Source organism: Tribolium madens, unplaced genomic scaffold (assembly GCF_015345945.1).
Source record: "Tribolium madens isolate multiple individuals breed KSU strain unplaced genomic scaffold, Tmad_KSU_1.1 Scaffold_3;HRSCAF=73;Tcas5.2_LG2, whole genome shotgun sequence".
NCBI classification, from domain to species: Eukaryota; Metazoa; Arthropoda; class Insecta; order Coleoptera; family Tenebrionidae; genus Tribolium; species Tribolium madens.
The window spans coordinates 12,968,632-12,991,812 of record NW_025401006.1 but is presented as its reverse complement, the minus strand read 5'-3'; the positions used below and the strand labels follow the sequence as shown (position 1 = coordinate 12,991,812).

At 27.1% G+C, this 23,181-nt stretch overlaps 1 protein-coding gene across 5 annotated transcripts in view; it reads right to left on the bottom strand.

Annotated features, from left to right (window-relative positions):
• The window catches only part of LOC123007063 (putative tyramine receptor 2), a 71,910-nt gene that overhangs the window by 32,540 nt on the left and 16,189 nt on the right, over positions 1–23,181 (bottom strand). The window contains exon 1 of one of the 5 annotated variants that reach the window (XM_044402089.1): positions 14,147–14,247. The exons of 3 other annotated variants lie outside the window; for them this stretch is intronic. In XM_044402089.1, coding sequence (XP_044258024.1) covers positions 14,147–14,174 — 28 coding nt within the window. In that variant the 5' untranslated portion in view covers positions 14,175–14,247. Of the gene's footprint in view, positions 1–14,146; positions 14,248–23,181 lie in introns of those variants that run through there. One more of the 5 variants, XM_044402093.1, reaches the window with a different exon arrangement.

Below are 23,181 nucleotides of genomic sequence, written 5' to 3'. Positions count from 1 at the left end.
TATGTCTGATTGACTTATTTTCGCAATTTTCAGAAGAAAAGGATTTACTTCAGATTGTAAATATTTGCTGAAAATAAAGTTTAGTGAATCTTTTGATGTAATTTTAAGACATTTTTGTTAAATAAACACAAAAATGTGCTTTTTCAGCTTTAGTTTGGATTATTTTTTGGCAAAATTGCCTGAATTTAAGAATTAATTTAATATCTCAAAAAAAATTTTTTAAATTGATCTTTTTATTGTCTTTTTTTGATTTTGTATCAAATGCTTAAAAAACAAATCTGATACAAAAACTTTTTAATTTAAAGCTTTAGTAATGTTTGATAAAACAGCACATATTTTAGTTTCAGTTGAGTTGAGCTTTTCATCTTTTCTTGTTGAGCTTTTACGACTATTTTTTTTTCTTCTATTAATGTGTACAATATCTGTCAGAAGATTATGTTAGCTTTTCAAAAACTTTAGAATAGCCTGAAAACACTACTACAAGTCTGTGTTTCGCGGTTTTCAGAAGAATAGGATTATCAAGATTCTAAATATTTGCTGAGAATTTTTTTTTAAGAATTAACATAATTTAAAAAAAAATGTTAAATAAACACAGAAATGTGCTTTTTTAGCATGTTTTATTCAGTCTGGGTTATTTTTCAGCAAAATTGTCTGATTTTAAAACATTTTGTTGAAATAATGTAACATCTCAGAATTTTTTTATTAATTCGATCTTTTGACTGCCTTCTTTTATCATATTGTTAAATAAATTGAAAAATGAACCTAATACAAATAACTTTAAATCTAAAGTTTCAGTAATGTTTGATAGTACATCACATATTTTAGTTTCAATTGAGCTTTTTTTCTTTTGTTGTTGTTGAGCTTTTACAACTATTTATTTTTTGTATTATTTTTTACAATATTTGTCAAAAGATTTATATTAACTTTTCAAAAACTTGAGACTAGTCTGAAAAAACTTATGCGAGTCTGTACTTTATGTCTGATTGACTTATTTTCCCAATTTTCAGAAGAAAATGATTTACTCCAGATTGTAAATAATTGCTGAAAATAAAATTTAGTGAATCTTTTGATGTAATTTTAAGACATTTTTGTTAAATAAACACAAAAATGTGCTTTTTCAGCTTCAGTTTGGATTATCTTTCGGCAAAATTGCCTGAATTTAAGAATTAATGTAATAACTCACAAAAAAATTTAAAAAGTAATCTTTTTACTGTGTTCTTTTGATTTTGTATCAAATGCTTAAAAAACAAATTTGATACAAATACTTTATAATTCAAAGCTTCAATAATGTTTGATAAAACAGCACATATTTCAATTTCAGTTGAGTTGAGCTTCTCATCTTTTGTTGTTGTTGAGCTTTTACGACTATTTATTTTTTGTATTATTTTTTACAATATCTGTCAAAAGATTTAAATTAACTTTTCAGAAACTTGAGACTAGCCTGAAAAAACTGATGCAAGTCTGTACTTTATGTCTGATTTACTTATTTTCGTAATTTTCAGAAGAAAAGGATTTACTCCAGATTGTAAATATTTGCTGAAAATAAAGTTTAGTGAATCTTTTGATGTAATTTTAAGACATTTTTGTTAAATAAACACAAAATTGTGCTTTTTGAGCTTTAGCTTGGATTATTTTTGGGCAAAATTGCCTGAATCTAAAAATTAATGTAATATCTCACAAAAAAATATAAAAATTGATCTTTTTACTGTTTTTTTTTTGATTTTGTATCAAATGTTTAAAAAACAAACCTTATACAAATACTTAATAATTTAAAGCTTCAATAAAACAGCACATATTTCAGTTTCAGTTGAGCTTTCCATTTTTTGTTGTTGTTGAGCTTATACGACTATCTATTTTTTTTCTACTATTGTGTATAATATCTGCAAGAAGATTATGTTAGCTTTTCAAAAACTTTAGAACAGCCTGAAAATACTGATACAAGTTTGTGTTTCGCGGTTTTCAGAAGAATAGAATAATCTATTGTAAATATTTGCTGAAAATAAATCTTAGAGATTTTTTTTTGATTATAATTAACGTAATTTTAAGAAATTTTTGTTAAATAAAATAAAAAAAAAGAAATATACTTTTTCGGCTTGTTTTATTTAGTCTGGGTTATTTTTCAGCAAAATTGTCTAATTTTAAAATATTTTGTTGTAATAATGTAACATCTCAGAATTTTTTTTTTTTAATCCCATCTTTTGACTGCTTTCTTTTATGATATTGTTAAATAAATTGAAAAATGTACCTAATACAAATAACTTTTAATTAAGTTTCAATGTTTTTGTTGTTGAGCTTTTACGACTATTTATTTTTGTATTGTTTTTTACAATATCTGTCAAAAGATTTATATTAACTTTTTAAAAACTTGAGACTAACCTGAAAAAACTGATGCGAGTCTGTACTTATGTCTGATTAACTTATTTTCGCAATTTTCATAAGAATTAAGTTAATGTAATATCTCACAAAAAATTAAAAAAATCAGTTTCAGTTGACCTTTTCATCTTTTGTTGTTGAGGTTCTACGTTGAACTTCTATTTTTAATGCTATTTTTCACAGAAGATTATTTACTAGCATTTTAGAAACCTTAAAATAGCCTGAAAGAACTGTAAATATTTGCTGAAAATGAATCTTAGGGAATTTGTGTCACAGTTATTATTACTGAAACCGTTTTGTTCCTTTTTTTCAATTTTTCAAGTTAAAGTTTGTGCTTGTTGTTGTCTATTGTTTTCATATTTTGTAAAGAGAGTTAAAGCAACCACAAGCACTATTTTTCACGCAACAAAGGAAAAATGTCTGTTATTTATCTTTTAGCCATGTTTAAAAAAGCAATTTATTATCATCGACGCAAGTTAAAAGCTTTTGCTTGGTCCAATAATCGTTTTTATGCCTCTACGAACACACACACTGTCTTTTCAGTGATTATTTTAACTTGTTTCTGAAAATTGTTTTACTTTCAGGAGTTGGTGACAATAATGAATGAAATTTCAAGTGTTTAATAGAGACGATAATTAAGCGATGAGCTGGTGTAAGGTCACACTGGATTGAGAAGCCGCCGCCACCACCGCCGCCGCCGCCGCCACCACTGCTCCTATATTCTTGAATACAATAGGACGGTGAGAACTTTAAATTGATTTCTCGCCCTTGTCGCTTTCACATTCCGGCGTTTGGCAGCTTGGTAATCAAAGCACTTGACCGTGGCTGTGTTGCTAACAAACTCTTTATGTCCACTGTCGCTCCCAAATTAAACCTTCTTGTAGGAAAATTTATTTACTCTCACAGTTAATCATTTATTTACTTGTTCGGCTTGAAATAATTTCCGAAAATTGACTCTGTCTTCAACCAAAAGGTCACAATTTAAAGCTCAATTGATTACAAACAGATGAGCTTTGCTTCAACACTTGTTTTATATCGAAATAAAGTTTCATTTACAATTTTAATTTAAATGTTTAATTTTGGTCAAAAACAAAATAACTATATTAAATATGGTCAATTTTGGTTTAATTTAGTTAGTGTAAGTCTTGTTTTGATAAAATTTTGCGGTTTTGGCTCAAAAACAACTTAAACAAATCACAGAAACCAGAATTTCGGTGTAATTGAGTTATTTTTAGCTTTGTTATTTTCAATATATTGACATTAACATAATAAAATAAAATCAATTTTAAATTTAGTAATTTTTACAAAACGTTTTGAAAAAAGTGAGCTTCTCAGTTAAAAACTAGCAAAATTTCACGAAACAGACTAAAATAATGTCAATATGATGATTTTTAGTCTTGTTTTTAATAGATTTTCCGAAACAGTAAGTTTTCAGTTAAAAACAAGTTATATTTCGGAAAACGGACTAAAATATCGACGATTTTGAAAAATTTTTTTTTGCTTTTTGGACTCATTTCAACATTATTTTTGCATATAAATGAGTTTCTCGGTTAACAAAATAAAGTCAATTTTGTAATTTTTAGGTTAATTTTGACAAAATTTTCATAAAAAAGTTAGTTTTTTGGTCAGAAACAAAGTAATATATTAAAATATAGTCAATTTTTATATGATTTGGTTAGCGCAAGTCGTGTTTTGATAAAATTTTGCAAAATAAATATAAATAAACCAAAATAACAAATTTTGATATGATTGGTTGATTTGTTGCTTTTTTGTATCAACATTTTTTTTAATAAAAAATGAGCTAAACAAGATAAAACAAATTCAATTTTGAAATAATTTAGTATTTCTCAGTTAAAATCTAGCTAAATTTTTCGAAACACACTAAAATAATGTCAATTTAGTGATTTTTGGTCCCGTTTTTATAAGATTTTCAGAAACAGTTTCTAAGTTTTTAGTTATAAACAAGCTAAGTTTCTGAAAACGGACCAAAATAAAGACAATTTTGAGAAAATTTGGAGCTGTTGAACTCATTTCATCATAATTTTTGGATATAAATAAGTTTCTTGGTTAAGAACAAACCAAATCGCTCAAAATAAGGTCAATTTCGATAAAATTTGGGGCTAATTCTGAAAAAAAATTGTGAAAAAAGTGAGTTTTTTAGTTGAAAACAAATTAAATATATGTATCACAATAAGGTGGTCAATTTTTATGTTTTGGTGAGTGCAAGTTGTTTTGATAAAATTTTGCAAAAAAAATTAATTCAAAACAACATAAATACAAAATCTTTTTGTCCACTGTCGCTCCCAAATTAAACCTTCTTGTAGGAAAATTTATTTACTCTCACAGTTAATCATTTATTTACTTGTTCGGCTTGAAATATTTTCCGAAAATTGACTTTGACATTAACCAAAAGGTCACAATTTAAAACTCAATTGATTACAAACAGCTGAGCTTTGCCTCAACACTTGTTTTATATCGAAATAAAGTTTCATTTACAATTTTAATTTAAATGTTTAATTTTGGTCAAAAACAAAATAACTATATAAAAATATGGTCAATTTTGGTTTAATTTAGTTAGTGTAAGTCTTGTTTTGATAAAATTTTGCGGTTTTGGCTCAAAAACAACTTAAACAAGCCACAGAAACAAGAATTTCGTTGTAATTGAGTTATTTTTAGCTTTGTTATTTTCAATATAAGTCAATTTCTTGATAAAAACATTAACATAATAAAATAAAATCAATTTTGAAATTAGTAATTTTTACAAAACGTGTTGAAAAAAGCTTCTCAACTGAATTTCACGAAACACACTAAAATAATGTCAATTTGTCGATTTTTAGTCTTGTTTTTACAAAATTTTCCGAAACAGTAAGTTTTCAGTTAAAAACAAGTTATATTTCGGAAAACGGACTAAAATATCGACGATTTTGAAGAAATTTCGTGCTTTTTGGACTCATTTCAACATTATTTTTGCATATAAATGAGTTTCTCGGTTAACAAAATCGCTCAAAATAAAGTCAATTTTGTAATTTTTTGGTTAATTTTGACAAAATTTTGATAAAAAAGTTAGTTTTTGGGTCAAAAATAAAGTAATATATTAAAATAAAGTCTATTTTTATATGATTAGGTTAGAAAAAATTTTGCAAAATAAATGAGATCAAAACAATATAAATATGACGAAATAACATAAATTTTGGTATAATTGGTTGATTTTTTGCTTTGTTGTCTCAACATTTTTTAATATAAGTATTTTTCGATAAAAAAATGAGCTAAACAAAATGAAACAAGGTCAATTTTGAAGTAATTTAGTAATTTCTCAGTTAAAATCTAGCTAAATTTTTCGAAACAAACTGAAATAATGTCAATTTGGTGATTTTTGGTCTCGTTTTTATAAGATTTTCAGAAACAGTATCAATGTTTTCAGTTGTAAACAAGCTAAATTTCTGAAAACGGATCAAAATAAGGACAATTTTGAGAAAATTTTCAGCTTGTGTAACTCATTTATTTCATCATAATTTTGGATATAAATAAGTTTCTCGGCTAAGAACAAACCAAATCGTTCAAAATAAGGTCAATTTCATTAAAATTTTATAACTTTTCAGGCTAATTCTGAAAAAAAATTGTAAAAAAGTGAGTTTTTTGCTTGAAAACAAATGAAATATATCTCAATAAGGTGGTCAATTTTTATGTTTTTGTGAGTGCAAGTCTTGTTTTGATAAAATTTTGCAAAATAAATGAGTTCAAAACAACATAAATATATCAAAATAACTTAAATTTCGGTATAGTTGCTTGATTTTTTGCTTTGTTGTGTAAACATTTTTCAATATAAGTAATTTTGGATTAAAAAAATGGGCTAAACAAGATAAAACAAAGTCAATTTTGAAGCAATTTTTACAAAAATTTAAAAACGTGAACTCCTCAGTTATAGCAAGTTAAATTGTTTGAAACAGGGTAAAATAACGTTAATTTGGTAATTTTCTTTTTTGTATTGACAAGATTTTACAAAACAGTAAGTTTTTTAGTTACAAAAAAGTTAAATGTTCGAAAATAACGTCAATTTCGACCAAAATTGATACCTCTTGGACTCATTTCATCACAATTTTTGGATATAAATGGATTTTTCAGTTAAGAGCAAACTAAAACACTCTAAATGGGCCAGTGTAAGATTAAATTTGATATAATTTTGTAATTGCTGGGCTTATTTTAGCACATTTTGCAAAATAAGTTAGATTCTTTGTCATAAACAAGCTAAAGTTCTCTAAAACAACGTCAATTTTTACGCAATTTTATGATTTTCAGGCTTATTTTGCCAAAATTTTGAAAAATAACTGTGTTTTTCAGTCAAAAACGAGCTAAATCACTTAAAACAGGTTAAAATAACGTCAATTTTAATATAATTTGATAATTTACTTCCACTGTCGCTTCTAAATTAAATCCCCTTGTGGGAAAATTTATTTACTTGTTTGATTTGAAATAATGTCGGGAAATTGATTATTTCATTAACCAAAAGGTCATAATTTTCACCTCAGTTGATCACAAAATGCTGAGCTTTGCTCCAACACTTATTGTCTAATAATTTTTGTTTTTTATTATCATTGTTACCACAAAATTTTGCGTTGTAAATATTTTTTGATAAAAAAAACGAGGTAAACAAGGCGAAATAACATTTTTTGACCTAATTTGGAATGAAGATTAGATGATTTTGTCAGAAAATAACGTCAATTTTGGATAATTTGATCAATTTCAATAATGTTGTGACAAAATATTGCGAGATAATCGAGTTTTTGATAAAAATTATGTCTTAGCCTTAGATTTTGGATAATAAAAAAGGTTTACTAATTTTTTTGTACAAGTGATTTCCTCAGTTAAAAACGAACTAAATCTTTGAAAACAGAAATTTTTTAAACTTATTACTACAAAGTTGTTTGACATAAGTTAATTACAAACAAACCAAAATAGAGACAAACAAGCTAAATTACTGAAAATGGGGAAAAATAACGTCAATTTTTACACAGATTGGTGATTTATGTTCTTCATCGCACCCAAATTAAACCATCTTTTGGGAAAATTTATTTTGTTTACTGTTTGACTTGAAATAATTGCGGAAAATTGACTCTCCCATCAGCCAAAGGGCAGAGTTTAAACCCCCAATAATTTTTTCAATTAATTACAAAAAGCTGAGCTTAGCTCCAACACCTGCTGTCTTATTATTTCGTTTCATTTTTAAAAAGCTCCAATTTTTTGTATACATTTCGTTCGCATTTCGTCTTTTATAGCCGGCTTTCCATTATTGATCACACAGCTTCCGGCTGTATTTTTCTATAAAAAAGTCATCAAAGTGCAAAATTTACGATAAAAGCACTCGCATATCCAAGCACTCTTAATTTCACTAGTCTTTGAATTAGCACTGCTCGTATTTGCTTACCCAATAGTGTGTGTGGAAGGTTTCAGGACACGACACTGAAATGGAGAATAGAATCTTTCAGGGCTGTCGAGTGCGAGCTTTGAATACCTATCGGCTGCCATCATGTATTGGTGATTTCATACAAAATGATGGAATTTTCAGGCGAGCTTTCGGATGAAAGAGATAAAAAGCTGGGTTGTGTGACACAATCCGTTTCAGAAATAAACACGAGGAGCAAATAAGTGGTGCATTTCTGCAACAATTTCCAAAAATATGTTTTTATGGGACCATAAATTCATCGTGACAGTACAAAGCAACCTAAGAAAATTTATCGGCCTATTTTTCCAAACCGCAGTCTATTCATCACTCAACAGGAAAAATAGTTTCACAGAGAGCGAATTTAATCCACCTGGCGTTGGTTGTTTTTCTAATTAACGCGTCCTATTTATGTCACATTTTTACAAAAAAAGGTTGTGAAACAGGGTTTTTGTGCACCACTAATAGAACTCAAAAGAGAAACAACTGACTAAAATGTTATCCCTTTTTTGTTCATAATTTTTTTTTGTCTAACAAGAATAGACACCCTGTAAACAAGGTATCCCATCGAGTTAAAAAAGTCCAGTGACTTTTAAGTAATAAAATTAAAAAAAATTGTATAAAACATTAAATACTCATCTAAAATTATTTTCAACCATACAGCATGTTCTAAAAATAAGTTACGATAGAAACTGGTGTTTTTTTTAAATAAAACCTATCTTTCTTGGCATTTTTGGATGTAGCCTTTTAAAACAATGTTTTTACGCTAAACTTTTATTAGTCAATTTCGCTTAGTTTTAGAAATAAGACGTTTTTTTGACGAAAATATGCACTTTTTAAAAATTCATTATACAAACTAGATAAATTTTACGAAACACACTAAAATAATGTCAATTTGATGGTTTTTAGTGTTGTTTTTTTTGAAACAGTAAGTTTTTAGTTATAAACAAGTTAAATTTCGGAAAACGGACCAAAATAAGGACGATTTTGAAGAAATTTGGTGCTTTTTGGACTTATTTCAACATTATTTTTGCATATAAATGAGTTTCTCGGTTAAGAGCAAACAAAATCGCTCAAAATAAAGTCAATTTTTGTAATTTTTAGGATAATTTTGACAAAATTTTCATAAAAAGTGAGTTTTTTGGTCAAAGACAAAGTAATATATTAAAATAAAGTCAATTTTTATATGATTTGGTTAGTGCAAGCCGTGTTTTGATAAAATTTTGGAAAATAAATGAGGTCAAAACAATATAAATAAACCAAAATTACATAAATTTTGGTATATTTGGTTGATTTTTTGCTTTGTTGCGTCAATGATAAAAAAATGAGCTAAACACGATAAAATAAAATCAATTTCGAATTTTGAAACTAGCAAAATTTCTCGAAACACACTAAAATAATGTCAATTGGATAGTTTTTAGTGTTGTTTTTACAAGATTTTCCGAAACAGTAAGTTTTCAGTTATAAACAAGTTAAATTTCGGAAAACGAACCGAAATAAGGATGAATTTCAAGAAATTTGGTGATTTTTGGACTCATTTCAACATGATTTTGGCATATAAATGAGTTTCTCTGTTAAGAGCAAACAAAATCGCTCAAAATAAAGTCAATTTTGTAATTTTTAGGTTAATTTTGACAAAATTTTCATAAAGAGTGAGATTTTTAGTCAAAACCAAAGTAATATATTAAAATAAAATCAATTTCTATATGATTTGGTTAGTGCAAGTCATGTTTTGTTAAGATTTTGGAAAATAAATGAGGTCAAAACAATATAAATAAACCCAAATAACATAAATTTTGGTATAATTGGTTGATTTTTTGCTTTGTTGCCTCAACATTTTTTAATGTAAGTATTTTTTGATAAAAAATGAGGTAAACAAGATAAAACAAACTCAATTTTGAAGTAATTTAGCAATTTCTCTGTTAAAATCTAGCTAAATTTTTCGAAACACTAAAATAATGTCAATTTGCTGACTTTTGGTCTCGTTTTTATAAGATATTCAGAAACAGTTTTCAGTTATAAACACGCTACATTTCTGAAAACGGATCAAAATAAGGACAATTTTGAGAAAATTTGGAACTCATTTCATCATAATTTTTGGATATAAATACATTTCTCGGTTAAAAACAAACCAAATCGCTCAAAATAAGGTCAATTTCGATAAAATTTTGTAACTTTTTACAACTCAATTATGAAATAATTTGTAAAAAAGTGAGTTTTTTGCTTGAAAACAAATTAAATATATTACAATAAGATGGTCAATTTTCATGTTTTTGTGAGTACAAGTTTTGTTTTGATAAAATTTTGCAAAATAAGTGAGTTTAAAACAACATAAATATATCAAAATAACGTAAAATTTCGGTATAGTTGCTTGATTTTTTGCTTTGTGTAAACATTTTTTAATTGTCATAAAAATCTACATCCAAAAACGCCAAAAAACATATGGTGTTTTTTTTTTAAACACCAGTTTGTATTGTAACTTTAAAGGTTTAAAGTTATATCCATAAAAATTGGCCTTTAGGCTTTCGGTTATAAAGAAAAAAAAATGTATTTTATGATTCTTCGATATTCCACCCCCAAGGGGGTTGAACAAGGGCAAATGGTAGTAAAATATCCGAATTTTTTTAAAGTTAAATCCATGAAAATTGATATTTGGGCTTTCAGTTGAAAACAAAAAATACGTGTTTTAGGATTTTGGAAAATTTCATAGCCAAAGGGGTCATACAGGGGATGAAAATTTGTATAAATATTTATAAATTCGTTATTCTTGAAGTTATATTTATGAAAATTGGGATTTAGACTTTTGGTTTAAAATAAAGAAAAGGTGTTTTAGGATTTTTGAAAATTCCACCTCCAAGGGGGTTAAACAGGGACAGTTTATAATAAAATTTGTCATTTTTAAAGTTAATTTCTTGAAAATTGGTATTTAGGCATTCGGTTAAATATGAAGAAATACGTGTTTCAGAATTTTTGAAAATTCCACCCCCAACGTGGTTGAACAATGGTAAAATTTCGTAAAATATTCGTATTTTTTTAAAGTTAATTCCATAAACATTGGTATTTGGACTTTCAGTTAAAACCAAAAAACACGTGTTTCAGGATTTTAGAAAATTTCATTTCCAAGGGGGTTAAACAGGGGATGACAGTTTGTATTAAAATTTGTCATTTTTGAAGTTATATTTCTTCAAGTCAACAACAAATTTTTATACTGTGTTGTGGTTTATCTTTGTAGAAAATTTATACATAATTTTACCATTTGAAGCTTACTAATGGACTTTTTCAACTCGCTGGAACACCCTGTATATTGTTAAATTTTCCTAGTCGATGGTTAGTGCCGCCCTGCAAGTTTCAATAATGCTCCAATGATTCAAGAGACTTGATCTTGTTAATCAAAACATCGGAGTTTGATCTCCAATTAAGCTTTTTGCAAACGGGAAACCTTAATTAATCTGTTAATGGGTTGATAATAGGAAAAATGAGCTGTCACGATCAACAATTTCTGATATAAAATTCGCAAAAGTTTGTTAAAAATACCCAGAGAGGTCTTTTGACTTTCCTGTTAAAGTATCATCGTCTTTGTGTTATAATTAGATCGTTGAATCGAGAAAAACCGGTTTTTCATCGATTTGCACCGCTCTTAATTAAACGAAATTCCCTTCAAATTTCCGAGAGTGGAATGTGAAAATGACCTTCATTATTATTAAACAACATCAAAGGGGGTTGTGGCGTGGGAATCTTTCCTAACTGTGTCACTAATGTCACAAACTCACATTTCCTGGCCTTTTGGGGCTAAGCAACTGCTTTGAAACACCTTTACTGGAATGTCGTCACAAGAGAAGAGATTTTTTTTTTCAAAATAGTTGATTATTAAATTGCTATTAATTATTACGTTGCATTTTCTGGACGGTAATTGTAATCACAGTAACAAGCAACACATTCAAAGCAATTAAAATAATTACTCACCAAATTAAAAACTGCAATCTAATTTAAGAAATAATCGTTGTTGTCGTGTACAGCTTTGATGTTTCCTCTCACAGTCAGTCTTTAAACTTTATTAACGGAAATTGAAACGAAGTAAAGCTCGCGAAACAAGCCACAATTACGTTAATTGCGATATTATCTGGTGATTTTGACCAAATTTTTTGTACAATAAGTGAGTTTCTTGGTCAAAAACAAGCTAAAATAGTATCAATTGGATAAAAATAAGTGGACCCAAAATAACGACAATTTCAGTATAATTTGGTAATTTTTTACAAAATTTTGCAAAAAAAGTAATTTTTTGGTTCAAAATGCTGAACAAGGTAAAATAACGTCAATTTTGAGATAATATGGAAAATCTAAATTCAATATAAAATGTTTTAAACATTTTTTGTCATTTTTTTTAATCCAAAACAAGTTAAATTGCTTGAAACTGCTTAAAATAGTCTTAAATAAATGAGTTTTTCAGTCAAAAGTAAGCTAAATCTTTGGAAACATACTACAATAACTTTAATTTTTATGTATGATTTCTTGATTTAAAGACTTTGGCCAAATTTTGCAGTTTTCTGGTCAAAAACAAGGTGAAACATGCCAAAATATCGTTAAATTCCAAATAATTTGGTGACTTTTAGTTATTGCTACAATTTTTTTTTAATAAATAAATTTATAAGATAAAAGCAAGTTAACTTTTTTAACTGGCTAAAATAAGCCCATTTGCAATGTAACTTGGTAAATTTTAGGTTTATTATGACCAAATTCTGCAAAATAAGTAATTTTTTATTATATAACGAACTAAATTGCCTAAAATTGGCTAAAATATCGTCAATTTTTAAATAATATAATAAATCTTTGGCTTATTTTAACAAAATTTTGTGAAAAAAAGTGAGTTTCCTGTGAAAAATGAATCGAAATTTTTTGAAACAAGCCAAAATAACATCACTTTCAACATATTTTAATGCTTGTCAGTGTTATTCTCAACAAATTTTGCAAAATTGTTGAGTTTTTCGGTTCGAAACGGGTTACAAAAACTTAATTTTGATATAATTTAGGTTTATTTATTTTTAGGTTTATTTAAAAAAAAACTTTGCAAAATAAGTGTGTTTTACCATCCAAATACGAGCTAAATTTCTTAAAACAGTCAAAAATTTTAATTAATTTTGGAATTTTAGGCTTATTTTGATAAAAAGTTGCAAAATAAATAAGTTTTCTAATCAAAAACGAAATAAATCAATTTCTATCTAATTTGTTGATTTTATGCCTTTTTTGCCAAACTTTGCAGTTTATTGGTCAAAAATGAGGTAATTTTTTTTTAAAACATGACAAAATAACGTTAATATCGTGACCTTTGGGCTTACTTTGACCAAACTTTGCAACATAAGTAAGTATGTATGTCAAAAACGAGTTAAATCGCTCAAAAATGGCTAAAATGACTCTAATTTTGCAGTAATTCAATAAACCATAAGCCCTTGTTTTGAGGAAAATTTGCCAATAAAATAGCTTCTTTGTCAAAAATGACCAAAATCTCTCAAAACAAGCCAAAATAACATTAATTTTGATGCAATTTGGTGATTTTAGTAATTTTTTGACAAATATTTGCAAAATAAGAAAATTGTAAAAGTAGGTATCAAACCAAAATATATAATTAGGTGATTTTTAGGCTTATTATAATAAAATTTTTAAGAATAATTAAGGTTTTAGATCAAAAACAAGTTACATTTCTTGAAACCGGCCAAAAAATAGTCAATTGCGATTTTATACTATTTAGGCTGATTTTAACCAAACTTGGCAAAAATAAGTAAATTTTTGGACAAAAACGAGCTAAAGCGCCTAAAACTGTTCAAAACAACTCGATTTTGATATAATTTAGTGACATTTACACTTATTTTAACAAATTTTTTATAAAAAAAAATAATAATAATTTATTATTTAACGGCATATAAATACTTTTACATAAAAAAAATAAAATGTTTCTTTGTTTTGCATTGATATAAAGTAAATTATTTAATTAAGTAGCGTTTTATCGCAGCTAATTGCGCTTAATTACCTGAAGTAAGGTGGTGTAATTAATTACCAAAAACAATTCTAAGTTGTTGAATTTATACCGAGTCATACTGTTAATGTACTTGACGAGGTGTTAATAACGCACATACGAATCTGAAAACAGTATTTTTAGCGTCAAAACTACTTGGAAAAAATTTATTGATTCTAGCGTCGCAAATAATAAACACGTTCTAATATAAACTTAAAATGAAATGAATAAATCTAACTTCAAAGCCATAATTTTTACCAAGGGCAAGTTTAATAAAAACCGAAGCGAAATTCGCTGAAAAAAAAATCTTCTTCTACTTTATTACTTACCATGTTTCTGCTGTGCCATCCAACACATGTTTAAATTACGAGTTATCGCACTTAGAGTTCGTGGTGATTGACATTTCGTTAATTTTAGAATTTAGTTCGCACAATCCGAGCTCCTTCACTGACTCTAGGTGCTAAATTAAGAGCTAATTCACACTAAACTCAAATAAACTCCCAATGTGTGTTCGTTAGTATGAGAATGGAGAGACTGCAGGTGTTTTGTGTGTGAAGCAGAATTAAAACAACACACACAATTCCGCCACAAACTAAACATTTGCTCATAAAATTTAGTTGTTTTTTTATTTATTACTTGGTGGTATGCAAATTTGGCCGGACCTTATCGGGTTAAGCACACAATTGGACTAATTTATGTGTGCTTTTGGACGAAATAATTTTTTAAAAGCTTTCAGAGTTACAGGAATCCTTCACTTTGCAGCTTTTGGAAACAAAGCGATGTCATCGAGCAGAAAGTAATTGATAATCTCACTTTCAGCGTACAGTTGGGCACAAAAGGATTTGCACATCCCATCTAGATAATTAATTCCTCTATAATATTTCCAAAGCTACACAAAAAATTAATTTCATCAATCCTTGAAGTGCTCTTTAATTGCTTCTGAAAATTTTAATTTCAGCTGAAATTGCGCTTTGCGAAATGAAAAATAAATTGAGTTGTTGTGATTGGTTACCAAACTAGAGTTTCAGACGAGTACCTATTTACCCGGTTATAAAACCTGAAAAAATATGGCAAAGTAAAGTCACGCACCGCGACTGAAAGTAATGGATTTTTCTCTTTAACCTCCTGAATAATGAATAGCACTGAAAACTGTATATATGGACAATTTGAATTCTGCTAGGCGCTGATAAAGTTTAATACAAGTCAAAGTTTCAGGAAACTTTCGTTATGAGTTTTGTTTCGGCTTAATTTGCATTTAACGTATTTAGAGGTGTGCACATATTTTACAAGATTAGGGACGACTTTTCACGTTAATCGAAAATTAAGAATAATCAAAAACAAATACGAACACTGAAAATTTTTAATGATTTAAATTTAAAAATTGTCAAAAACAAATTATAGATTTTCAAGACTTTAATTAGTTTTGTTTCAAAAACTTTTTGCAAAACAAGTAAAAAACTTCTGCTTTGATGTAATTTGGTGGTTTTTGGCTTTTTTAATTAAATTTTACAAAATAAGTAAGTTTCTCTATTAAGAACAAGATAAATTGCTAAAAACTTAATGTCAAGCAAGGATTTTTAAGCATTTTTTGATATGATTTGAGTTTTTCTGGTCAAAAACAATATAAATTGGTTGAAACAGATAAAAATAACATCAATTTTGAAATTAGTTTGTGAATTTTGAGCTTATTTTGACGAACCTATTTAATTTTTCATTTCAAAAAAAAAAAGAGATAAGTTGCTCAGAACTGACTAAAATATAACGGTAATTGCAACAAAATAAAGATATTTTTACGCTTTTGAGATAATTTGGCAAAATAAAAAATCGATTAAGATTAGGTAAAATAAAATTATTTTCAATATAAAAGTTTTTAAACGTCTTGTAACAAAATTAGGCTTAAAAGTGAATTTTTGGTTAAAAACAAGCTAAATTTCTTAAAACAGATTAAAATAACATAAAAAGTTTGCAATTTTGCGAAATTAATTAGAATTACTTTCTCAGTCAAAAACGAAATAAGTTCTTAAAAACTGGTTAAAATAACATCAACCTCAACGAAATATAGATATTTTTGACATAATTTTGCACAATAAATAAGCTTTTTGCTAAAAAATAACCTAAGTTTCTAAACAACTTAAACTAGCGTTCATTTTAAAGTAATTTTGTTTTTTTTTTGGGCTTATTTTGACAAAATTTAGAAAAATAAACAAGTTTTTTAGTCTTTTAACGAAATTATGCACAAAAGTAAGTTTTTTGCTAAATTGCTTAAAATAGACCAGTTTTGAACAAAATTTGACAAAATTTATCGAAATTAATTAGTTTCTCAGTCAAAAACGAGATAAGTTTCTGAAAACTGATTAAAATAACGTCACCCGCAACAAAAAAAAAATATTTTTAAGTATTTTTGACAGATGTTAATTTAGACGAATATGAGAGTTTTTAAACATCTTGTACGAAATGGGAAAAAAAGAATTTTTTTCCTAAATGGCTTAAAATAGACCAAATTAATTATTTTGAGAAATTTTGAGAAATTAATTAGTGTTTTAGTCAAAAACGAGATACATTGCTCGAAACTGTTTAAAACAACGTCAATCACAATTAAATATAGACATTTTTAGGTATCTTTTGATATATATAATTTTGCAAAATTAACAAGTTTTTTGATGAAAAACGAGCTAAATTGCTTGAAGCAACTCGAAATAGCGTCAATTTTGACGTAATTTTATGATTTTTGGGCTTGTTTTGACGAAATTTAAACGCATTAATGAATTTCTCAGTCAGGAATAAGCAAAATTTATTAAAATTGAGTAAAATAATTATAATTTCAATAAATATCATAGTTTTTACACATTTTTGGACAAAATTAGACAAAAAAGTGAGTTTTTCGTTCAAAAACAAGCTAAATTGCTAAATAAGTTTATAATTTTTTACTTTATTTGACAAAATTTTTCTAATTCAAAAATGAGCTGTTCTTGAAACATATGATAATAACGTCAATTTTTATGTAATTTGTTGATTTTTGATCAATTAATTAGTTTCTTAGTCTAAAACGAAATAAATTGCCCGAAACTGTTTAAAACAACGTTAATCACAATTAAATATAGACATTTTTAGGCATCTTTTGAGCTAATTTTACAAAATTAATAAGTTTTTTGATGAAAAACGAGCTGAATTGTTTGGAACAACCCGAAATTGCGTCAATTTTGACGTTACTTTATGGTTTTTGGGCTTGTTTTGACGAAATTCAAACACATTAATAAATTTCCCAGTCAGGAATAAGCAAAATTTATCAAAATTTAGCAAAATAATTAAAATTTCAATAAATATCAAAGTTTTTACACATTTTTTTGACAAAATTAAACAAAAAAGTGAGTTTTTCGTTCAAAAACAAGCTAAATTACTTAATTTTATTTTGACAAAATTTTGTGAAAAAAATTAGTTTCTAATTCAAAAATAAGTTACGTTTTTGAAACATAATTTCTTGATAAAATTTTACGATAATTTTAGTTTCAAAAATTGTGAAAAAAATAAAGACAAAGTTTTTAAACGTAAAATCATGCGAGAGTGCTCTACGACAACATAGGTTTCCGGGCAAACTCCGGGAGTGAACTTGAGACATTTTTTCGCAATACTGAAATTGACGTAATTTGATGTAAAAGTGTCGGGAGAATCGCAATCGGTCATCAATTCTACTAAGTGACAAAATTTTTCTTAAAATTATTTTTGAAACTTCAAGAGTCAGAATTTACGAAATAATAACAGTTAGTTAATGGCATGAGCAAAACGATTATGTAAACCCAAGAACAACCTGTCTCAAAGTACTTTATTGAAATTTTTATTAAAATCATAAATTGGAATTTTATGAAAGCAATATCGGGGTTAAAAAGCCAATAAACGCTGATTTCTTTTACAGTTGGGTTTAGGCAAAAATTTATTAAGAGTGGACACAATTTGCGAAGTTTGCAGCTCCCGGAGTACATAATTGTCGGTTTTCCGCACCGTCTCATCTGCTATTTGCCATGTAAATAGTCCTGAAATGAGCAACAGCAGTTTGACGCATGAGTAAATATTTTAAAGAGGGAAATTCAGATGCGTTTGTGCATTCATTGAGTTTGTTTTCTCAGGTAACGAAATTTGAACAGCAAATAGAAATTTCTACCACTATTAATTAAATTGCTGCTTCTCGTCTAAATGGAGAAACTCACCAGTTTGTGCAAGGAAATGGATTTTCTTGTTAACTCACTCTCAACAAATAAATATTTACAAAATGAGACGTTACAAAATACGTTTTATTGCTCTTAGCACAAAAAATTATTTTTTGGGCTAAATGAACAGAAATAATCTCCACTACAATAAAATTTTACGCAGAAAACGTGCCACTTTTTCACCCTAATAACTCGTGTTCTAGTTCACGTTCAATTTTATCAAAATTAAGCGACCCTCATCGCTAATTGAATACGTGAGATAAGTGTTTTATCAGATGCAAAAAGTTGCAGGATCTAGTTCCTGAAAGCTCCTGAAATAATTTAAAAACTCGCCTACAGTTGTATCTTTCAGGTCTGCATCGTTTTATTTATTATTCACGTTTAAAGGTGGGCCCTTATTAAATATTTTACAACTTGAAACTTGTCTCGTAAATTTCGTATTACAAAATGCTTGAGACGACTAGGCGTAACGAGCCACCCTCTTGATTAACATTGTCTCAGAATCTTTATTTCCTGTAACGATTTCATAAATGTGCTATCAGCGTCTAATTTATACAAAATCGATGCTTTATTATTCAAGATTTTCAGTATTATCACAGAAATGCTGCTGTTTTCAGAAATTGACTTAATTCTAATTGGAAGAGAAATTAATAGCTGCTTAATTTTCCTGAAACACCGCAAATTAGCTCAAACAGTAAAATTTTTCAGTGGGCACCTGTAATTGGTGAAAATTAGCTAGAAGAAATAACAAGTGCACTGAAAAAAAGAATGCCTTTTCTAGTCTTGTTTTAAAAAATTGTGCCAAATATGTAGAAAACACTAAAATAATTTCTTCTTTGATGTAATTTGGTGGTTTTTAGATTTTTTTGACAAAACTACGTAATAAGTAAGTTTTAATAGTAAAAACCAGATAAATTGCTAAAAACTGGATGTTATTATTAAAGTAAAATAAAAAAATTTAAGCATTTTTTTATGATTTGGCAAAATAAATGAGTTTTTTTTTGTGCTAAAAAACGAGATAAATTGTTAAAACAGCCTGAAATAGCGGCAATTTTGATAATTTTGTGTTTTACTTTGACAAAAACAAGCTAAATTTATTGAAATTTTAAACAATAATATTACTTTTAATAAATATGGGAGTTTTGAAACTTATTTTATTTAAAACTGAGTTTTACGGTTGCTTGAAACAGATCAAAATAACCTCAATTTTAAAATAAATTTGTGATTTTTATCCTTGTTTTAACATAATTTTGTAAAACTAATTAATTTTGCATTCAAAAACAAGATAAGTTGTTCAAAGTTGTCTAAAATATAACGTTAATTTTAACACAATGAAGACATTTGTACGCTTTGGCAAAATAAAAAAGTGTTTTTTTTTTGGTCAAAAACGAGATAAACGAGATAAAACAGCCCCAAATAGCATCGATTTGGAAATAATTTTGAGATTATTGGTGTTATTTTGACAAAATTTAAAAAAATAAATAAATTTTCTAGTCAGAAACACGATCAATGCATAGCAATTAGGTAATATAAGATTATTTTCAATGAATATAAGTTTTTAGACTTCTTGTAACGAAATTAAGCTTTTAAGTGAGTTTTTTGGTCAAAAATGAGCTAAATTGCTTAAAACAAATCAAAATAACATAATAAAATTTGTAATTTTTGACTTTATTTTGATAAAATTTTGCGAAATAAATTAGTTTTTCAGTTAAAAACAAGATAAGTCTTGAAAACTGGCAGAATAAATAAGTTTTTTGGTGAAAAAAGCATATAAAGGTAGGCTTTTATTAATTTTTTTACAATTTGAAACCGTCCAATTTATACAAAATCGATGTTTTATTATTCAAGATTTTCAGCAATGCTGCTGTTTTTAGAAATTAACTTAATTCTAATTGGAAGAGAAATTAATAGCTAGTTTAATTTTTCTGAAAAACGCATTTTTATTAGCGTTTTGTCTCAAATTGACAAACTGAAGAGCAAAACAGTAGAATTTTTCAGTGGGCACCTGTCATTTGTAAAAATTAGCTTTCCTGAAGGAAGAAATAACAAGTGCACTGAAAAAAAGAATGTTTTTGCCTAATTTAATTTAAAAATTGTCAAAAAATATACAAATAAGTTTTCTAGGCTTCTTTTTTACTTTGTTTTAAAAAATTATACTAAACATGTAGAAAACACTAAAATAATTTCTACTTTGATGTAATTTGATGGTTTTTAGGCTTTTTTTAACGAAAGTTTACGAAATAAGTAAGTTTCTCTATTAAAAACCCGATAAATTGCTAAAAACTCGATGTTATTATTAAAGCAATATAAAAAAATTAATCATCTTTTTATGTGATTTGCAAAATAAATGGTTTTTTTTTGTAATCAAAAACGAGCTAAATTGTTAAAAATAGCCTGAAATAGCGTCAATTTTGATAATTTTGTGGTTTTTTTTTTGGCTTACTTTGATGAAAACTAGCTAAACTTATCGAAATTTGATACAATAATATTAATTTCCATAAATATGAGAGTTTGGAAACTTATTTTGACAAAATTAAACAAAAAACTGAGTTTTACGGTCAAAAATTGCTTGAAACAGACTAAAATAACATCAATTTTGTGATTTTTAACTTATTTTAACATAATTTTACAAGCCTAATTAATTTCGCATTCAAAAAGAGGATATGTTGCTCAAAATTTAAACACAATTTTGAGATTATTGGTGTTATTTTGACAAAATTTAAAAAAATATAAGTTTTCTAATCAGAAATACGCTCAATCGATTGAAATTAGGTAAAATAAGATGATTTTCAATAAATATAAGTTTTTAAACTTTTAGAACGAAATTAAGCTTTAAAGTGAGTGTTTTAGTCAAAAAAAGGTAAATTGCTTAAAACAAATCACAATAACAATAAAATTTGTAATTTTAGACTTTATTTTGATGAAGTTTTGCGAAATTAATTAGTTTTTCAGTTAAAAACGTTCTGAAAACTGGTTAAAGTAACGTCACCCTCAAAGAAAATTTTTACATAATTTCGCACAATAAATAAGTTTTTTGGTGAAAAAAGCGTTTAAAGGTCGGTCTTTATTAAATATTTTACAACTTGAAACCGTCCAATTTATAAAAAATTGATGTTTCATTATTCAAGATTTTCAGCAATGCTGCTGTTTTTAGAAATTAACTAATTGAAAGAGAAATTAATAGCTGGTTTAATTTTCCTGAAATACGCATTTTTATTAGCCTTTTTGCCCAAATTGACAAACTGAAGACCAAAACAGTAGAGTTTTTCAGTGGGCACCTGTAATTTGTAAAAATTAGCTCTCCTGAAGGAGAAATAACGAGTGCAATTAAAAAGACGGATGTTTTTGCGTAATAGGGAGCGGAAGGCACTGAAAAACGCTTCACCATTCGGTCTGCCTAATTAAGTTTATTCTCAGACTGTAAGAAACTCAATTATTCATTCAGTTACTGAAAACTAGATTCTTTTATCCTAGTCCTCATATTGAAACTTTTAAGCGCCATTTCCGTCCAATAAAACTTTAATATCTTTTTTTATGATTAAAAGTCGGTGCTTGATTCACACTTTATGTTTTTTTTTGTGCTTAAACTTTCAGAATTGATAAAAAATTCCGCAGAGGATGTAAAACGTTGTGTCACTGGCCACTAGCATATTTATATGACCCCCTACCGATCTGTTTTTATGATTTATGGTCGAAAGAACTGTGGGAAATAACTCCCTGCATATTAAGTTAGATGGAAGTTTTTCTTAATAAAAAATGCAATATGTGTTACAAATCGAATAAAACTTTCTTGTTTCGTTCAAATCTATCAACCGATCATTTGGAAATGAGCACAATTTTAGATTTCCAGTTGATTACTCAATGTTTGATGGTTTAATTGCTGTTTAATCCAAGCTCGTGCATTCGTAAATGCTAATCTTTGCCCGTATTTAATTTATTTCATCGATTTTCGAGCGAAATCCAGCGATAATCTTGAGGAAAAAAATTGTGTAAAAATTGCTAAAAAGCTTGCTAAATTAAGTCTTCCGGGCGTAATATTATCTGAAAATTGCGATTCTGCTAATTAAAACATTCCACAAGTGATTTTGAATTTTTGTCTGATATTTTATTTCAGGCAAAATCCCAAAATTTTTGATTAACTTAATTGTAATTACAATTTTGGAACATTCTGAAAATGAAAGAAAAAAAAGACCTATAGTACTGTAAAATGCTCCAGGAAGTCAATTGGTGTTGAGACAACCTGATAATTTAAGGTTCTTTAGAAGTTATCAAAGGGTACTGAAAACCGTTTAATATTTCATACCTGGCAAAACCCTGAAAATTTTCAGAAAACATCTGATTGTTTATGAAATTTCCCAAATTAAGTTTCTTGGACCTAAAATTGACTGAAAAGTAAGATTCCACAAATGAAAATATCTAAAAAAAAATTTTTTATTATTGTCCGATGTTTCATTTCAAGCAAAATCTTAAAATTTTGAAAAACGTATAATCACTATGCTAAAACGTCCTGAAAATTATAAACATAATTTAAACTATACTATGTAGTGTAAAATGCTTCGGAAAGTTGATTGACGTTGGGACAACCTAACAACAGGTGTTTCAGAACTTATCTATAAGAATACTGAAAACCCTTCTTTATTCTTTTCATTTATTTCGAATAGTAAATAATTAACTTGCAAGATTTTTAAATTAGATTTTTTAGATGTAAACTTCTGATTTTGTAAGTCAAAATATTCTACGATATGTAGTTTTCGAGTTATCGTACAAGATTTCCTTTCAAGCAAAATCCGAAAAATTCGAAATCAAATTTAAAATTTGACAATCTCGAAACGTTCTAAAAAAAACATTTTTGAACTATACTACTCTAAAATGCTCAAGGAAGTCGATTGGGGTTGAAACAACCTAAAAAATTTAAATTTTTTAGGAGTTACCAAAGGATATTGAAACTTTGCTTGCTAACTTTTCTCATTTCTGAAAAAATGTAAAAAAATTAAGCTTTTTAAATTGTTTTTTTTTAGATTAAAAATCGTATGAGAATTATGATTATGTAAGTTAAAATACTCAAAGATGTGCAGTTTTTGCGTAACCGTCTAATATTTCACACCTGGCAAAACCCTGAAAATTTTCAGAAAACATCTGATTGTTTATAAAGTTTTCCAAAT